At 34.0% G+C, this 17,907-nt stretch overlaps 3 protein-coding genes across 3 annotated transcripts; 1 reads left to right on the plus strand and 2 right to left on the minus strand.

Annotated features, from left to right (window-relative positions):
• Positions 1-3,585: 3,585 nt before the first annotated feature.
• LOC112086794 (ubiquitin-conjugating enzyme E2 29-like) lies at positions 3,586-4,130 on the minus strand. The gene is made up of 2 exons (XM_024156637.1): positions 3,924-4,130; positions 3,586-3,843 (listed from the first exon to the last, which is right to left on the minus strand). The coding sequence occupies exons 1-2, from the start codon at positions 4,128-4,130 to the stop codon at positions 3,586-3,588; spliced, it is 465 nt and encodes a 154-aa protein (XP_024012405.1).
• Positions 4,131-13,155: 9,025 nt separating this feature from the next.
• On the plus strand, positions 13,156-15,332 carry LOC18019307 (probable RNA 3'-terminal phosphate cyclase-like protein). The gene is made up of 6 exons (XM_006400652.2): positions 13,156-13,427; positions 13,685-13,834; positions 14,140-14,318; positions 14,403-14,578; positions 14,683-14,896; positions 14,990-15,332. Exons 1-6 carry the CDS (start codon positions 13,220-13,222, stop codon positions 15,197-15,199), a joined length of 1,137 nt encoding a protein of 378 aa, XP_006400715.1. The 5' UTR covers positions 13,156-13,219; the 3' UTR covers positions 15,200-15,332.
• A 211-nt stretch (positions 15,333-15,543) lies between these two features.
• Positions 15,544-17,845, minus strand: LOC18019308. The gene is given in 8 exon segments (XM_006400654.2): positions 15,544-15,805; positions 15,807-15,841; positions 16,101-16,190; positions 16,389-16,550; positions 16,700-16,942; positions 17,071-17,136; positions 17,222-17,313; positions 17,440-17,845. Coding segments are annotated over 8 exon segments (1,197 nt in total). The 5' UTR covers positions 17,793-17,845; the 3' UTR covers positions 15,544-15,649.
• Positions 17,846-17,907: the final 62 nt, after the last annotated feature.

A 17,907-nucleotide genomic window follows, 5' to 3' on the forward strand; every position in this document is an offset into this window, starting at 1 on the left:
TTCATTTTAAAATGTTTTAACTACACGAACATTAAAGTTTAATATTATATACATCACTTGTTGCTTTTTAATATACATACATACAAGCTTTCCTACAAGAATATATATAATATGGGTGTAGTCGTGTCGAGTAATTTTTGTTCAATACAAAATAGAAAAAATCGTTTGAAAATCAATTATTTGGGCCAAAACACAAGTTTTTTGTTTTTGTTTTTGTTCTTTAGAACTTTGCAAGACACAAGTTGGTGGGTCGGAGTAGGATACGGTCCGAGAGACAGAGACGTGTGCATGGGGACCCGAAGACTGAATAATTTTTTGTTTCAAGTGTACGTGGTTGCATGTACGTGCGTATAGATGTATCGGTATATTTGATGTTGATGATAATGATGATGATGAGGTCATCACTCATCATTGGTCCTATAAATCCACAAGATATCCAAAAGATATCAAGTGCGTACGTACGTACGTACATGTATTGTTTCATTACATTGTTTTAGAGTATATGTTCAAGTTTTTTTCTTTTGTATAGCGTGATCCTATTTGTAATGAATTGATGATTAAATGAATAAATTCCCAAACTATTATATATAATCTTATTTTGAAATTTGTTCTTCACAAATACAGCTAAAGATCTAATTCATTCAGTTACCTACTCTTGGCCTCAATCCATATTTTCTGCTCGTTGTTGATATATAATATTTGGTCATAAATTGTCCCGCTGGTGATATTCGTCATCTCATCTGTAAAACAAAATTTTAAGCATTTCACTTCCATCTCGACAAACACTCTTTTTTTTTCCTCCCAATGCAACAGGAAGCATTTCACTTACATTGCTATTTTGGAAAACCCTAAATGATTTTAGGTGCTCTCAATAATAAAATGGAAAACATATTTCTAAAAGTAACGTACACAATAATCAAAATCGTTCAGAAAAAATATTACAGAAAAGTTTCTTCTTCAAATTAAGCATCACACACAGAAACAATCTTTTTGAAGAGTTCCACGATAGTTTGTTCTCTTACTTCTCTGAATTTTCAATTTGTTTTAATTATATTAGGTAATTAGAGAGTATGTTTTAAGAATTCAAACGTAACTATTCATTATTCTTAAAACCTTTTTAAGCTTTAAGAAAGCATTTTAAATGGAAACAAAACCTTCCTAAGATTTATTTATTTTTATTCTAGTAATTTTGGAAACAAAACATAAAAAATTATTTATTTTGTTTGAAAAAATTACCAAAAAGAGAAAACACAAAAGGCAAAGACACCAAAGAGAACAAACATTTCCAATTAGGTTAAAGGAAGATAGCGAGAGACACTCATCGTGGGCAAAACATCGCTTAAGGTGGAAGCAAAGGAATCACCTTTCTTCTTTCTTTTGAAGGACCAAATTCAATTGGACGGACCAATTATTAATTACAAGAAATCAAAGTTTATCCATATATATAATCAATCATGACGACATCGAAAACATCTTTATTGATTTAGTGTATATGTTTCACGGTCTTTTACCACTCTCGAAGATGTATAAACTACAAGAATTAAGAGCTGATTTAATCTCCTTCGTTTAATTTTCAATTGTAGTTTTGTTTCTCTTTTTAATGTCATTAATTTGCTTACACTTAGAAAATTTAGCATAGTTTACTCGATTTCAGTTCCGGTTGCAGCCACATATTAGTGTAACTGTGTAAGTGTCTGTTAAAACATGCATAATGCATGAAATCAGTTAGACGAACAAGTGAACAACAAACATTTAAGATTTAAGATGACATAAATGAAAAGACCTAAAACGTTAGAGATAATAGCATAAGGGGATTATTCGATATATATATTTCGATTCCTAATTATCTATTTGTATGCTTCTTTTATTTTGTTTATATATATATATATATACGTGGAATATACTTTCACTCCATATTTATTATTTAGAAGTTCCCTCCATATAGATTTACGTAGCATCATGATGTAACAGCCACATATGGTTCAGAACCGATATTGTTCAATGTTTATGGAATCTATTCTCAAACAATATAACACAGTAATTACCAAAATTGATGCTGGTAGATATAATGAAATTAAGATAATTGATTCGTTTCATATTGTTTCTTAGAACACATTTTTAAATTAAACCAAAATATATACATTGGCAAAAAGGTATGAAAGTTATTTGTTTTGGTCGTATATGTTACATCAACTAGAAGATGATTTTTTATTTCAGTTATCATATTGAAATATATTTTTTATAACAAACCGAATGGCTAAAAACTGATGATGTTAATTACGACACGGCACAAATGATTATATAGGTTATATCAGAAAAATAAATTTATATAAAATACCTAAATTATATCATTGGCCATTCGTTGCTAAACACAATACAGAAAAAAGTGCTACACTTCTGTTACAAAAAAAAAATGCTACACTTTTCATGAATATTGTAAAACCTCTAAACAAAATCTTCTAGTTAAAAGGTTTAAAACCTACAGTCGAAATACGATTCTGACTGGAAACAAAACTATACTGAAATGGTTGATAGTTTTTGAGTTTAATAGCTAAACGGATTCGCTGATTAATTAGAGGGGAAAAAAAAAAGAGCTTACCCAACAGAAGAATCACGAAAGTGGAAAGCAACCGAAAGCTCGTATCTTGTTGTGTGCATGTTGGGTCCTTTTGTTTCTATTTTTTCTCTCTCTACGTATGTGCAAAAGATGCTTCATATACGTAGTGTCGTTCATCAGAATAAAAACTATTAACAGTAATTAAACAAAAAGGTGTCGATGTTGATCCCTTTCTGAGTATTTAATTTTTTTTATAGAATATATTAGTAATATATAAAAAGTTGCATGATCAAGAGAGCTTTTAGGACGTAGAGAGAGATAGAGAGCGCGTCGCCACACATGAAGAAGAGAAGCGAAAGGCGTAAAGCGAGACATGGATGCGTTTTGTCTCTACCTATAAACTAAAGCAACACCACTCAATTTCAATTTTTATTACCAATTAATTGTTCATCACCATTAAAAGGTCTTTTTAATTCACGATATATCCAAAAACCAAAAAAAAAAGTGTGAGTTTTGGTATTTCCGGTTTAATGCAACATAGATTGACAAGAAAAAACAAAATTAGAACCAAAATAATAATCTTATAAACAAATAAGTGCTAAAAAATCTTCCTTCATCGGTGATGTTATATATATATATATATATATTTATATATCATTATGAATCATGATATCTGCCATGTTCATCTTGGTGCATGGGTACAAATTTATGATATATGCATATTACAAGCAATGTTTCGCTAGTAACTAAGAGCATGTCTAATAGTAAACCCCATAGAGGGATTATCAGCATTAAAAAACAATATTTTTCAGTTTGGGTGGGTTGAGAAGAATTCGGGTGAAAATGTGGTTCCAGTAGTGAATTCCATTTTGGGGTTTATCCCGAAAAAAAAAATATTTTTTTAAAGAAATAAATTGAAAGAGTGTTAATACCAACAACAATGTTTTACAAAGACAAAATCCCACTTGAAAACTGTAAAACAAGAGTTATACAAGTAGTTTTACATAAAGAAAGAGTGAAAATTTTTTTCAAGGCCCAGCGTGCTCCAAAGTACATTCCCGAGCACGCTGATCGAACCCTGCCTTGTCTTCTTTATAGAGCTTCGCTTTGGCTTCATCGTAATAGTCCCCCTCACCTATTTCAGGGTTTGTGAGCATCTCATGAAGTTTACTGAGAATAGTATGGATGGAGTGAATGGACGAGAAGCGGTCGATAGTCAGCATCCGAAGGAAGATATGTCCACGCTTTCCTACGTTGGGGTGAAAGAGCTTGGTTGTGAAGAAGACCTGCAGAGACAATATGAGAAAATATGAGAACCGTTTTAGTGGAAGAGAAAATATGAGAACGGGTATTCTAGAGGAAATACCTTGGGTGGCTTGAACGGGTAATCTGGAGGAAAGTCCAAGCCGACTTTGAAGACTCCTCCAGGATAAGGCGATTTGGCTGGTCCGAAAATCACAGCCTCCCAATACGACAACTTTCCATCAATGGGGCCTGCCCTGTAGAGCGGGCTCTTAACCCTCTCTATTTCCTTTTGATGTATCGTTATGGCTCTCTCCCAGTACTGTGGCATAGTAAACCCTAAAACAATACTTGAAAACAAAGCCACTAAATGATTCAAATCCCGATCGTTAATCACATTCGATAAGCCCTAGTAAGTGCACAATAACATTTTGATCGACCCACTATCAGCCTTGACGGTTCTAACAAAATAAAGAGTGCAAGACAAATAAAGCCAAACGATATACCAAAAGACAAACGATATAAAACAATAACATTTTCATCGACCCACTATCAGCCTTGACGGTTCTAAAAAAAAAAAGAAATGCAAGACAAACAAAGCCATACGACCCACAAAAGACAAGCAAAGCCTAAATTCATATTCGATAGTGCCTTTAAACATATAGACGAATGATGCTAGTGATAGTTGGAAACACCAATATGAACCCCCGAGCAAAAGCCCCAAAAAATTTCCACCAAATTCTGAAACCCTAATTTCCACCAAATACCGTTCGCAAATTCGATTATGAGTTTCAAATAGGCCACTAAATCTCGTAATGAACCATAAATCCCCCAAAAAAACCCTCGATTGATCACCAATATTTTCCTCCAAAAAAAATCGCAAACCCTAAAACTCAAATCGGCCAAAAATCAACGAAAACGGAAGGACATATACTAACCTTGCCGATGTAGACGGATGGTCGATCCTCGGATGAACAAACCACCGCAAATTGACGCCGGTCTGAACGATTTCGACGGAGTCGTCGGGAATCGCAGGTGAAGATGAAGAGAGGAGAAGAAAGAGGCGAAACACACGAAATGAATTTTTTGTCCAAAAAAAAATTCCTTTCCCGAAAATTACCACGAAATCTCCCCCAATCGCAATGTGACACGTGGCGAAGAGACGGGGTCAACGACCTCGCGCGGACGAACCGATCCGTCGATATTGGGCTTTATTTCTTTTTTTTTAAATATACTTTGCCTATAAACCCGGGCTCGAACTCCTTCTCCAAACCCTTACTGGACATGCTCTAACAACTATGTTCTTGAATTCGTTTCTGAAGAGACGAATGTGATATTTTTTATCGTTACATGTGAAGTTAACATTTGTGAAACTACTATATCTTTTTTTTGAAAACCTGTTTTGGTAGATTTTGGTATATTGATTTAGGCAATAATCGTTTTAATTGTATGTGAAAGGTGAATTTCACTCCCTATACTTGGGTATATGGATGCATGTTGGTTTGAGATCAATGAAATGAAACAATAAAAAAAAAACTTATGTGTCAACAGAACTTAAATTAGCAACTAACGGGCAACCATCGTCCATGTAAACGCATAAGCTACACCAAGTAACTATTTCCATCGAAGATTAAAGTCGGATTTAAATATATTTAATATTAATATGCAATTTTGAATTAGTTTTTTCTTTGATTAATTGAATAATTTAATATTATCTTTTAATTAATTAAATTTATTTTTAATATGCTAAATTATGATTAGATCAGATTAACATCATTTTTTCTATAAAATGATGTAAACCAGAACATACTTATGCATCAGTTATTATATGTGATACAACTATTACAATCATTTTTTAAAACTGATACTAATATTAGCATCAATTATGTACAAATGATATAAATATTAACATCATTTATTTTAAATGATATATCATTTAACATCGATTATAATAACCGAAACAAATATTAGCATTAATTATATTAAATGATGTAAATGTTATCATCGTTTTCTTGCAACTGATACATATTAACATCAATTCTAAAAATTGATGTAACAATTTCTATAACTGATGCAAACTATTTACATCACCATTTTCAGAATCACTTAAGTGATGTAAAACATTTTTACATCAGATATAAGTGATGTAAATATAAAAAATCAATGATGCTAAACACACTTTTTATTATATATGTCTACCTACGTGAGGACTACGGTGCATCGAATATATATATACTCCTTATTTAAATATAACAAAATTAAAATGGTATAGTAGTTGAACAAATGGGAAATGACGCATAAGCACACTTTTCTCGTTTTGCATAACTGGATGAAGTTATTCAAAGAGAATCAAATGGAAAGTATTTTTAAACTATTAAACACTATTTTAGTACCGCTCACATATTTTTTAAACGCCGTTTCTGTACTGTTTACAATGCGGTTTACTTGTTTCCAGCCATATGGATCGATTCCTAGCTAGTTGACTCTTGTTTTATGACATTTAAAATGAAAAACACTTTAGAATTATAAATCAATATTTCTAAACTAACAATTAATGTATCTGTTAATGATATATTAATATATCAATTCTCTTTATTCTAGTCAACAGTATTTCTTGAAAATATATATTTATTACCTGGGATTCCCTTGTCCTAAAATATACAATAGATATCCACCGTTTCTGGACTAGTTCAAAATTAAAATACTTTGATATTGAAGGTTCGAATCAGGAGAAAATTAAAATAAAATTATATAGTTTCTCATTTATCAACAGAAAATTCAATTTATATATATCTATATATTATGATTATTTGTTTTTTTTGGTAAAAATATATATTATGATTATGATTATGGTAAACGTACATTTGGAGTAAAGCATGTTAAAACGGGGTCCATTATACGTAACAGTAAAAAAAATTGTTATCAAGTGTTTAATTTTTGTTTCAGCTGAAATTTTCTTTCTACTTAAAATGACTTGAAGATTTACGTTCGTTATGGTGAATCCTTACAATAATTCTTTTAGTTTATTTCTCATCCTTTTTTTTTGTCTTAAGTAGATAAATAGTAACCAGAACCTATACAGTATTTAATTAGGGGTTTAAGAACTTTTATTTGTCAACAATGGTCGTGAAACGATAAGTGTGGCGTACTTTAGAAGAGAAAAAAAAAATAAGTGTGGCGTATGAAAGGATAAACAAACTGCAGGGAGGTTAGGCATAGGCTAGGTCCGCTAGGATTAAATTCCAGAACAAGTGGAGGCCAATGAAACATGAAGTTCCAACTTTCGTTAATTGAAAATGTTTTCTATAGAGGGGAATATAATTTATATAAACACCTTCATATTTGGACGGCCGTGGATATTATTTGTTTAATCTAAAAATATCTACTAATATACATATATAGTTCCATTATATTTATATATATATATATATTTTTTTTTCTTTTATCATAATTTAGTTTTAATACAAATATATAATTATATTTTTACTTTATCCTTACAATTTTATATATATTATTACTGGATATTTTATAAACAAACACTGTTCTTGATGAATGGTGGCTTTTCGTTTGAGTATTAGTTTTTCTTATATTTTTTTAACAAAATCATAACACGACTATATTCTGATATAAAATAAAGGTACATTATTTCTTTAAATATAATTCACACTATACTTTCATTAAAACTTATGACTCCGATGGTCAACAGTGGTCTACGGTCCCGTTCCAAAATGAAAGTTACCTAGTCCCCGCTAATTAGTAGTTACACTAAATAGTTTCAAAACATTTTATTTTCCTAGCCCATAGCCATTTTCTCCGTTTTCCCTTTGTATTGCCGTGGCTTATAGCTATATTCATCAGTTGTTTTCCGTATGATTTTTTTTTTGGGGGTAGGAAAATTACACATGCATACATCAAATAAAATTTACGAAAAAAACTCCAAATAGCTTCAATTGAACTTCATATCAGCACTTTGAGGTGTCAAAAAACTATATATCGTCAAGTTTTTTCGTAATTTCTGTAAATTTATATTACAGGGATAAAATGATAGTCCAATCATATAAATTTAATTTGAAAACCTTTTTCTCCTATAGATTTGTATGTAATTTAGCTAAATCTTGAAACGAACTAGAGTGGTTACCTGCACGTTATAAGATAATGTATACAAATATATTTTAAATGAGGCAACACCATTATTTTAGACAATAAGTTCTGACCGAGAGGGATCTTCTTTCATTATGAGTGGAGTGGATGCTGCATCCGGTGGCAGAGAAACAAAGAGATAGATGTAGCAAATTTTAATTAACATTTTTTGGTGGTTAAAGGTTTTTGGTTTTGCTGCAAAATCTAACGTTCTAAAACGCATTTTTCCTTTATTAAACTGACAATATTTTTTGGAGTAGAAATGGAAAAAAAAATGCAAAGGTGGAAATGAAAAAGCAAAGAAGATTGGGGAGAATTTTGCTTCTTTTGGGTGGAATTTTTCCATATCGTGTTGTCCACTTCAACGCAAATTTGACAAATGGGAGGGTGCCACGTGTGTCAAATGAAATGACCAAGCACGTCTAGGTTAGCGTAGAATAAAGCTAATTAATACATAAATGGTTGTAATGTAAACTAATAAAATCTATAATGCATTTTGGTATACACTATACAGAAAAGAGCCTCTAATTATTAACCTAACGTCAACGCGCAATGTGAAAAGTGATATGAACCAATATGGTCTAAGCCTTTTGAGCCACCGTTCCAATGGCGGTGAGATCAACGACTCAAATTGATCTTGATTGATTGGAGGAATCATGGGAAGTGAAGTGAAAGGACCGAACGCAACGTTAGTAGCCACAAAGATATGCTAAATGGTGTACAACCTGAAGGAATTTCATCTTTTTCATCATATTCTTTATTATCTCTTTGAGAAGAAATTAAAATTAGAGAGATGATATTATCACTTTATCATGTCTCTCAACCATCCAATTAAAACAAGGATATGATCGCATGCAAAATTCGTACGGTAACGTTTATGATATATTCCCACGTGAGTTTTGTGGATCCAGCCATTTGCCATTTTTGTATGTCACGTGTTGTGGATTAATTGGAGTGGATTGTATACACTACGAGCTAAATTCTTAAAAATTAGCTTCTTGAGAATTAATCTTGCTAACCTTCAAGGATTAGATTGCATTGTATACAGTGTACACTAGGCGCTAAATTTGTTGTTAGCTTAGAGTTCATTTGCATTCATAGTCACTAAGAATTGTAAATTTTGTATATTATAATTCTTGAGCATTAAATTCTCAAGATTGTGCTAAATTGAAGCACAAAAATCAAAGCAAACAGAAGGAAGGAAGTACAACATTTTGAAACTCATGTGAGCCACAAATTAGAAAGAGATACAGTGAAGTAGCAAATATAAGGTCACCATTGTATGAAACGATACCAGCTGGTGGAGATGAAGCTTTCATAATGTGATGGTAAGGGAGCAGCAACGTGATATATTAAGGTCATGAACTTCCATCTGATCCATACGGCCGCTCCGCTAGCTTGGCACTAACGCAAAGCTGAATATCCTTGATATATACGTTAAGATGTTGGCTTGATAACTGAAGTATGAAACAGAGATTTGCGATTTGCGATTTTTGTTGTTGATTTTGGTTAGGAAAACCGAGTTTTGTGTGTTGATTTTCGTTAGTTCAGTTAATTCTATTCAATTTCATACGATTTGGATTTGGTTCGGTTTGAGATCGGATTTTTCAGTACAAAAATCTTTATTTCATTCAGATATTTTATAGTTTGGTTTTGATTCAGATTCAGTTTGTTCAATCCTACTCGGATGTTTTTAATTATATCGGTGGTGAGTATAAGGAATAGTTGTGTTTTTTGTTTGTTTGTTTGTGTGTGTGTGTGTGTGTCAAGGGACATCTACTCACCGTCAAAATCAGTTGGAAAATTAGATGGAAACCCAAAATTCATCGTGCTAAATCTTTTAAAACAAAATGATAACATTTATGTAGTTTTCCACGTTACTGAATATATAGACACTGATTTATAGAAAATCAAGCTTGTAACTGAAATGCTGAATTACAGTTATTAAGATGTTGCGTAGTGAAACTAATATGAAGTATAAAGGTGGCCGACAACATATAAGGAGGATTCAGAAGGCAGCGATTCATGAGACTAGGCATAAGAACAAAAGATAGATGGAAAAAGTAGCTTTCATTGTTATAAATATATTTTATATATATGGTTACAACTTATTTCGATTTAAAACATTTAATTTTGAGAATAAAGAAGCAAGGATCAAATAACGCCTTACCACACGCAACGCAAGTAGCAGCAAGCAAGTAGTTCTTGTGTTTTTCTTTTGAAAAAAAAAAAAACAAACAAGTAGTTGGACATCAGCTTTTTGGATAATGTTATACAGAAATGAAGTTTGACGATAATATACAAATTGATGCTTATAATAGTCTTCGGATACCCAGTTGTGAACGAATTAGGTTCTCGTTATTGACCGGTTTAGTTACATTTTGGTTGTAAAAGCATGGGTTTATGACACAGTTTTTGAGATAAAAAAATTTAATATTGAAGAAATAGTATTATCCCGACGAATAGACGGTATCATCCGAAATGGAACATCCTAATTATTTAAAAATTATAATTTTCGAATTAAAAAAAAAAGAAAAACTAAAACCAAAAAAAAATATTATTATATTCTGATTCACTAATGTACATGCCCTTAATTAGATTAACTACTTTCTTTAACTTCGTCTATGCAAGAGACGGAAAATTGGTTTTTTCAGGCTTGAACTTTTGGAAAATGTTAAATGTATACTTAAACTTATGTACAGTGCTTGATCATACTTAATCTATATTAACATTTGAAATGCATACTTAATCTTCGTTTTTATTTGAATTTCGTCTCTAAACTTTATTTTTTGTGCGTAAAACAATTACTAACCAGACGCTGTTAATTGTTCTGTCAAGTTTTGTTTATGTGTCGTCCACATAAGAGACGATGTTGTTTTCGGTTTCTTCGGTTTCAGATAAAAAAAAATGCAAAGGATGTCGTTTGAATAATTTCTAACCTCGCTTTTCCGACCTGTAACAAGCAGAGAGTGTGTGTTAAGCCTGACAGATCTTTTTACTTATTGCAAAAAACAGAAAAAAAAAAAGATCATTTTTGGTCTTCTCACTAGTTCAATGTGATGAATTGATCCACGTGTTTCATCAAGTCTACTCTGCAACTCGTCCCACTTCTTCTTCCTGTGTTCTTCGTTCTCCATCTCGCTCCCTTTCTCACCCAACTGCTGATACATAGCTGCATTTTCACCAATAAAATTGTGCTTTGGACTCATTTTTTCTAAAAACTCAACTCCTGTTTTCGACAAAACTCTGTTAATAATAAACCTGTGAAGATAGAGAGAATCTATAGCTGAGTTGGGATATCAGAGAGTTTCTTTGCAAGTGTGAGAGTATCTCCCTGGCTTGTACGGTGTCGTGTAAGCAAAGAGCCATACAGCTAATATTACCTAATGTCAGAGGAACAAGATTGATTATACATACAGAGCTGGTTAACTCAGATAAAGATGCAGGCTCTATATCACACTCACGAACACATAATATAGAAAAACATATAAAAAATTACCCAAACTGCTAGAAGAAGATATCGGTCTCGAACAAGAATCGACAGGTTGAAGGTCTGGATTTACAAATCCCTAATTCGTCTCTGAGTTAAGTGAGGGGTTGAAGACGAAGATCAGTCAAAACGGCGTGGTTTTGCTTTTTTCCCACATAATTATAAGAGTAACGACGTCGTTTCGTATTTTTTTTTTAAACCGAGAAAACCCAATACAACGTCGTCCCTTATGTGGCATCCACGTAGACATTGTTTAACGGAGAGTTAACAGCATTTACTAAAAAGTTGGTTTGTGCCATTAAAATGAAGATTAAGTATGAATTTCAAATATTAATATAGATTAAGTATGATCAAGCACCATACATAAGTTTAAGTATACATTTAACATCTTCGGAAAGTTCGTGTCTGAAAAAGCCAATTTTCCTGCAAGAGACTGAAGAGGTGACGCAGAGTTTAGCAAGTACGGATAAAATATGCGGTAGAACTGATTGTCCGTACAATCAATTGAGGGTTTAATTGTAATTAAGGAGGTTGTGATGTCCTTTGATCTTTTGTTGACAAGACATCTCTTTTCTTGTTAATGTTTGGTGATCGGTCACACCGATGTTTTCTTGTTTTTTTTTTTTTTTTTTAAATTGTATATTCGTAAGAACTAATTACAATGGGATAACCCAACATCCATTCCGTTGAAAATCAGTGCCATTTAGACGTTCAACCCAATTGATAAATTATTTAACAAAAAAAAGACTTCAAAACAAATATTAATTTGCTTTTATTCATTTTATTTTTACATAAAATAGAGAATGAAAGACAAAGTTACGGTTAAATGATATATGACGCCTTCTTAGTTCTTACTCTGTTGGATTTTTTGACTGTTGAATCTTTTATCATTGGTTTATTAGTCACTTCTCCTATTTCAACACGTATAAAAAAAATTATAATTAGACTTTGAATATCAGACTTAAAAGTAAATAAATATTCATAAATGCTTGAGTTTCTTAATTATAAGAGGTTGGTATTTAAATTATTATTTTTTTATCACACATATTTCTTTTCGCTTTCAACTTTTCTCACATTTTTCAACTTATCAAAGTCCTTTCTAAATAGTTTCTTATTTGTATTACACTGAAGTGTTCTTCTAGCTGTCGAAATCCGACTGGTGAATACTTTTTGGAGCTAACATAAAATCGACAGACAAGAAACTGGTGGGTGATCACCAAATCTAAAAAGTTGGAGCAATGAATGATGCTATTTCTTGGTTGATAATTTAGAGAAGCCCACACAATCTTATTTTTACGTTATACAATCAATTTGGGACAATGTTATAAGAGGTGTATCATGATATTTTTTAAAAATATAATTTTAGAATGTTATATTTAGTAAAAAACCGAATCTTCCACGGCTCCAAAATAAGTTTTATGTACTGTATGTCTGGATGTATCTCGGTTTAATTGCTTACAAGTATAAAAGGACTGATTATTAAAAGGAGAAAAAACGGAATGATAAATATTTGTTACTGTTATACAACAGTAGAGTAAAAACTTGATGTACCGACAAAAAAAAAAAACTTGATATAAGAAAAAAAGAGTTGGAGGAACCAAAAAAACTGAAAAACATTTAAAGAAAAACGAAAGTCAAAATTCTAAAGGGCCTGAGGTAACAAAGCAGTGAAAAGCCCGAAATTGAATCTGAAAAAAGCCTCATAGGGTGATTGCACTGATTGGTTAAGGTCGGTGGGATTTAGGGTTTAAGAAAAGCTTCTGAGAAGGGAGAGAGATTAGAGAGAAGAAATGGGGAAGACGACGACGTGCCAGCGGAAAAAGGGAAGCCAAAGCTTAAGGCAAAGGCTGCTTCTCGCGACCCTTTCATCGAAGCCTATCATCATTGATGAGATTCGTGCCGACGAAACGATTCCTGGCCTCCAACTTCACGAGATTTCTCTTCTCCGCCTCTTCGAAACTGTCTCCGATGACTGTCGCATCCAGATTAACGAGACCGGTAAGTACGTTTTACAGTTTTGAAGGATGTTGATTTCTTCGGAAGTTAAATTGATCGATTTTAGGTTGATCGATTTTAGGATTGAGTCGCATGTTAAGTTCTTAGGATACTTCCCCTTGTGATATTGAGCTCAAGCTATTTTTTTTTCTGAGAGGGAAAGAATTTTTGAAAACACTCAATGTGAAACCTCAAGAAAAATACATTTTTCTATCCGAATTGGCCACTGGTTTTAATATGGTGCAATATCTCTTTGGCAGGGACTCAAGTGAAATACAAGCCTGGAATAATAATGGGAGGGAAGAATTTGGTTCACAACTGTGCCCTGACTCGATCCATTGGCTATTATCTGGAGCCATTGCTTGTTTTAGGATTATTTGGAAAGAAGCCCCTTTCGATTAGGCTCAAAGGTAAGTTGTTTTCTGCTTCAGATAATGCTTGTTCATCTGCAAAAACCTGTCTTCCTGTTACTTTCCTCTCCGGTGTCGGCTTAAAGAAGATAAAAGCTTATAGTAATTATAAACCTAGATGAGGAAATTGAATGTTCTTAGGTACTGTATCATGTAACGCACTTGGTTTGACCAAATGAAGCTCCGGTTGTAGGCATGAATCCTTAATCCAGCTTCTTCTGTATAGTAGTATTGAAAAAGTAAAAGGTTACAGCTTCAAATGCATGGGGATTCATTATGATCGAGCAAGCAAATTACTTTTGCAGGAATTACAAATGATCCAAAGGACCCAAGCGTTGACACAATTCGTAACACTACCTTAAATATCTTAAAACGTTTTGGAGTCCCAGCAGAAGGGTTAGACCTTAGAATTGAAGCCCGTGGAGTAGCTCCAGACGGAGGTGGAGAAGTTCTCTTGACAGTTCCAAATGTTCAGGCCCTAACTGTATGTACTTCTTCATTTCCTTTTTTTTCTTATTCACTGCAACCTTCACCGAGATGTCTTATCTGTTTTAAATCGCTGCTTCAGGCGGTCCAATGGCTAGATGAAGGAATGGTGAAGAGGATACGAGGTTGGACTTTCTCTGCAAGAGTTTCTTCTGACTTTGAACATTCCATGAGATTCACAGCTCGTGGAATCTTTAACAACCTCTTGCCTGATGTTCACATTTTTAGCGATCACAAAGCTGGCCCTCAGGCTGGAAAGTAAGAAGATTTCAACTTTTTTAGAAAAAAAAAGCAGAAACAGGTTTCAAGAGTGATACTTGATTGATAAGAGCTCAACTTCTTGAAAAAACACTTGATTGCAGATCACCTGGATACGGAATATCATTGGTAGCAGAAACAACTTCAGGATGTTACATCTCTGCAGACACAACAGTGTCTTGTGGAAGAACAGACGAAACTGGAGAGCTCGATGGAGAGAAGCAAGAGAGAAAACCAGCAGAAGACACAGGAGCTGACATTGCTTCATGGCTTCTTCAGGAGATTGAGAAAGGCGGAGTTGTTGATTCAACACACCAGGTGCGTTTAGTATTACCATAAGACACCAAAATCGATCGTTTTGAAAGTGAGACTCTTTAAGTGTGTGTTCTTGATTCTCTGGTTTTCTTACAGGGATTGTTGTTTATACTATGTGCGTTATGCCAACAAGACGTGTCAAAGGTTCGAGTGGGAACGTTGTCTCCTTATGGAGTGGAGACGTTGAGGAACATAAAGGAGTTTTTGGGAGTTACTTTTGGAATCAGACCTGATCCATTGACAGGAACCGTCATACTCACCTGCGTTGGAAGCGGCTTGGTAAACCTCGCTAGGAAGTTGTCTTAATTTCTCACAATTGTTATGTTTGTTTACACAGTCAGCTTTACAGTTTTGTCTGATGGAAAAAGCTTTTTTATAATTTGAATGGATGTGTATTCTTACACAGTCAATTTTATGCAATTATTATCTAAAGATTTTTTATCTTGCTGAATTCAGTTAGAGTTTTATTCAACCCAAATTAACCAAAACGAACTGAACTCAAAGCAAACCCCAAATTAAACCGAAATGCCCACCATTTTTTTTAACCTGGTTGTTTCAATATTTCATTTCCATTCTAATTTTTTAATATGAAAACAAATAAAATGCGAACTTCAAATTATAGTATAATATAATTTTGTAAAAAATTAGCTTTTAAAAATATTTTATTACAGTTAGACACAGCCCTGACAAAACATAGACAAAAGAACATTAACAATGCTCAAGTAAAGATCACACGATTGGATTGGGCAAACAATGTCAGTCATCTCCCCAAGCATCCTCCCGTTGTTTCTGCCTGGAGACAATCCGATTTTTCCGGGCAGCTTCTTGGTCTCGTAGCTCTTTAGACCCAAATCCAGAAGCTGGAAGTTTTAATCCCATGCTGTGAGCAATCAGCCGTTGAGCTGTTCTCGCATGACATCTTTGGTCTTTGAGACGGCGGTTCTAAATCTGAAGTAGATTGAACATAACACATGGTCACGCATACGAAACACAAGTAACTACATTTGACCCAATCTATGTCTTTGGCTGTTTCATTAGTAAGACAGATTGACCAAGCGGATTAAGGAAGAGTGATGTGTTAAAGCTCGTAACTTGATGACATATAGAAGCGAAAGAAACTAGAATGGGTTTTGGTGAGGAAGCTTAATTCGTGTTAAAAGAGGGAATAATTCTGCAAAACCATGGAAGATAAAGAAGAGTAGATTACCTTTTCCTGATATTGAGCTCAAAAGAGAATCGTGATCATCCAGAACTCGTATGGTGAATGAACATTGAACATTTTTGCAAGCCTCTAGAGCTGTGTCAATGATCAAAACCACAGCGAGTTAGCGTTTTAGAATAAGCACTAATCTGATTTATAATCTAAGTTATTTGAGCTTTAACTGTCAAGATACTGAACCTACTGAAATAAGCCATAAATTTTAAATTCTTTCGTGGGTTTAAACCCAAATTCTTCCTCATGTATGAAGAAAATCAAATTACATATAAAAAATACCTGTTGAAGGGGTTTTAAAGACTGCAAGTGCTGTTGTATCATTGACCCAACGAATGATAAATCCGCTGTCTTTGAAGTCCTCAAAAAGCTTCTCCAAATCAGTAGTCCTCAAACTTGGAGAAAATCCAGTAAGTACGAGGACATGTCGCGTGCCATACCTGGCTGCATTTATAGCGGAAAAGAAATCCAGGTCTTGTGCTTAGAACAAGCAGCATTGAAATCCTGACCAACTTAACCTAACAGACTAATTCTGCTTGTCACAGACACTACAATCGCAAAATAGAGTGGAAACATTGACAGTAACGACTTACATTTCAGTGCTTCATCAGTCTTCTCTGAACCACGAGACAAATTTTTATCTTCTGAATCTTCAATCTTCGACTTGCAGAAGTCTCGATCACCGTACATCACATCACTCTTATAAGTAAATGTTCCCCTTCCACGCCTCTTGGGTCCTTGAACATTAGGTTCTTCAACCGAAAGCTTTGATATTTCAGGCAAATCTTCTACAGAGATTAATTTACTCGGTTCACGATCTGCAAGGGCTTCCCAATCTGCAACAAAAATCAAAGTCTGTAAACATACACACACATACATGATCACATGATAATACACAATCTGATACAACAAGTTACTGCATCCTTTAACTCACAACAAACGTACAGCTGTTTATGAGACATACCATCATCTGAAGAATCATGAGCAGGCGTATTATCGCTGGAGGCTTTTGTGGAATTCTCCGTTTTCCCTTTACAAATCCATGAAACTCGATCAATAAAATGCCTAAAAATCGTTGAAATCAGATAGAAAACAAGGGGCAATAGATGAACAACCATCATCAGTAGGAGAGACATTTGGGTTAGAGTTGAAGCCGTTGGAATCAATCGTTCTCGAAACGGCTTGATTCTCTGCATCGCCGGAATCTCTGCAATCATAAGCCGCATATGAACCCTCAGATCGATGAAGCATACGATTTCTGGCTTTCACTTTCAGTAACACATTTCACCAATCATCTCCCCTAATTGTTCGATTAACCAAAAAGCAGTAGTACCTTGAAGAGGCAAGATCGAAATCCAGCGCATGTTGCTTGATGAGGGAAGAACGAGTGCGAAACTCATCGGATTTGAGGGAGAGTCCCTGAAAAGAGTAGTGATCTGCCAATAGGTTGAAAGCGGCTGCTAGATCAAGCCCAAACTCCGTTCTCTTGCCGCCGAGGTTATCGTCGGAGGAGGAAGAAGAACTGAACTGCGAGTTAAGATTGGTCACCAAAGGCTCGAGAATCGAGATCGCCGCCGTGAAGTCTCCCGCTGCGACGAGATCCTTCACACGCTCCCTCCAATTTGGTTCACTTATTCTTCCTTGTTCCGAGATTTCATCTTCTTCGTTTGCCCGTTTGTTCTCCATAGGTTTAGGTCTCTGCGAGAGTGATGATGCTTTCAGAGATTTTCACACGTAGCCACACGCACCAAATAAAGCGATGGTTATGTGCTTCTTATTTATATCATCGAAATCAAATTGA

The sequence above is a fragment of the Eutrema salsugineum genome, unplaced genomic scaffold (assembly GCF_000478725.1).
Source record: "Eutrema salsugineum unplaced genomic scaffold, Eutsalg1_0 scaffold_2, whole genome shotgun sequence".
Lineage (NCBI taxonomy): Eukaryota > Viridiplantae > Streptophyta > Magnoliopsida > Brassicales > Brassicaceae > Eutrema > Eutrema salsugineum.

Excerpts from the sequence above, each read along its gene's own strand:
- LOC112086794 (XM_024156637.1), bottom strand. The coding sequence starts at position 4,130 with ATGCCACAGTACTGGGAGAGAGCCATAACGATACATCAAAAGGAAATA. Across the intron at positions 3,844-3,923 it reads ACCCGTTCAAGCCACCCAAG|GTCTTCTTCACAACCAAGCT; the intron begins GTATTTCCTCTA and ends TTGTCTCTGCAG.
- LOC18019307 (XM_006400652.2), top strand. The coding sequence starts at position 13,220 with ATGGGGAAGACGACGACGTGCCAGCGGAAAAAGGGAAGCCAAAGCTTA. Across the intron at positions 13,835-14,139 it reads CCTTTCGATTAGGCTCAAAG|GAATTACAAATGATCCAAAG; the intron begins GTAAGTTGTTTT and ends TTACTTTTGCAG. Across the intron at positions 14,897-14,989 it reads TTGTTGATTCAACACACCAG|GGATTGTTGTTTATACTATG; the intron begins GTGCGTTTAGTA and ends GTTTTCTTACAG.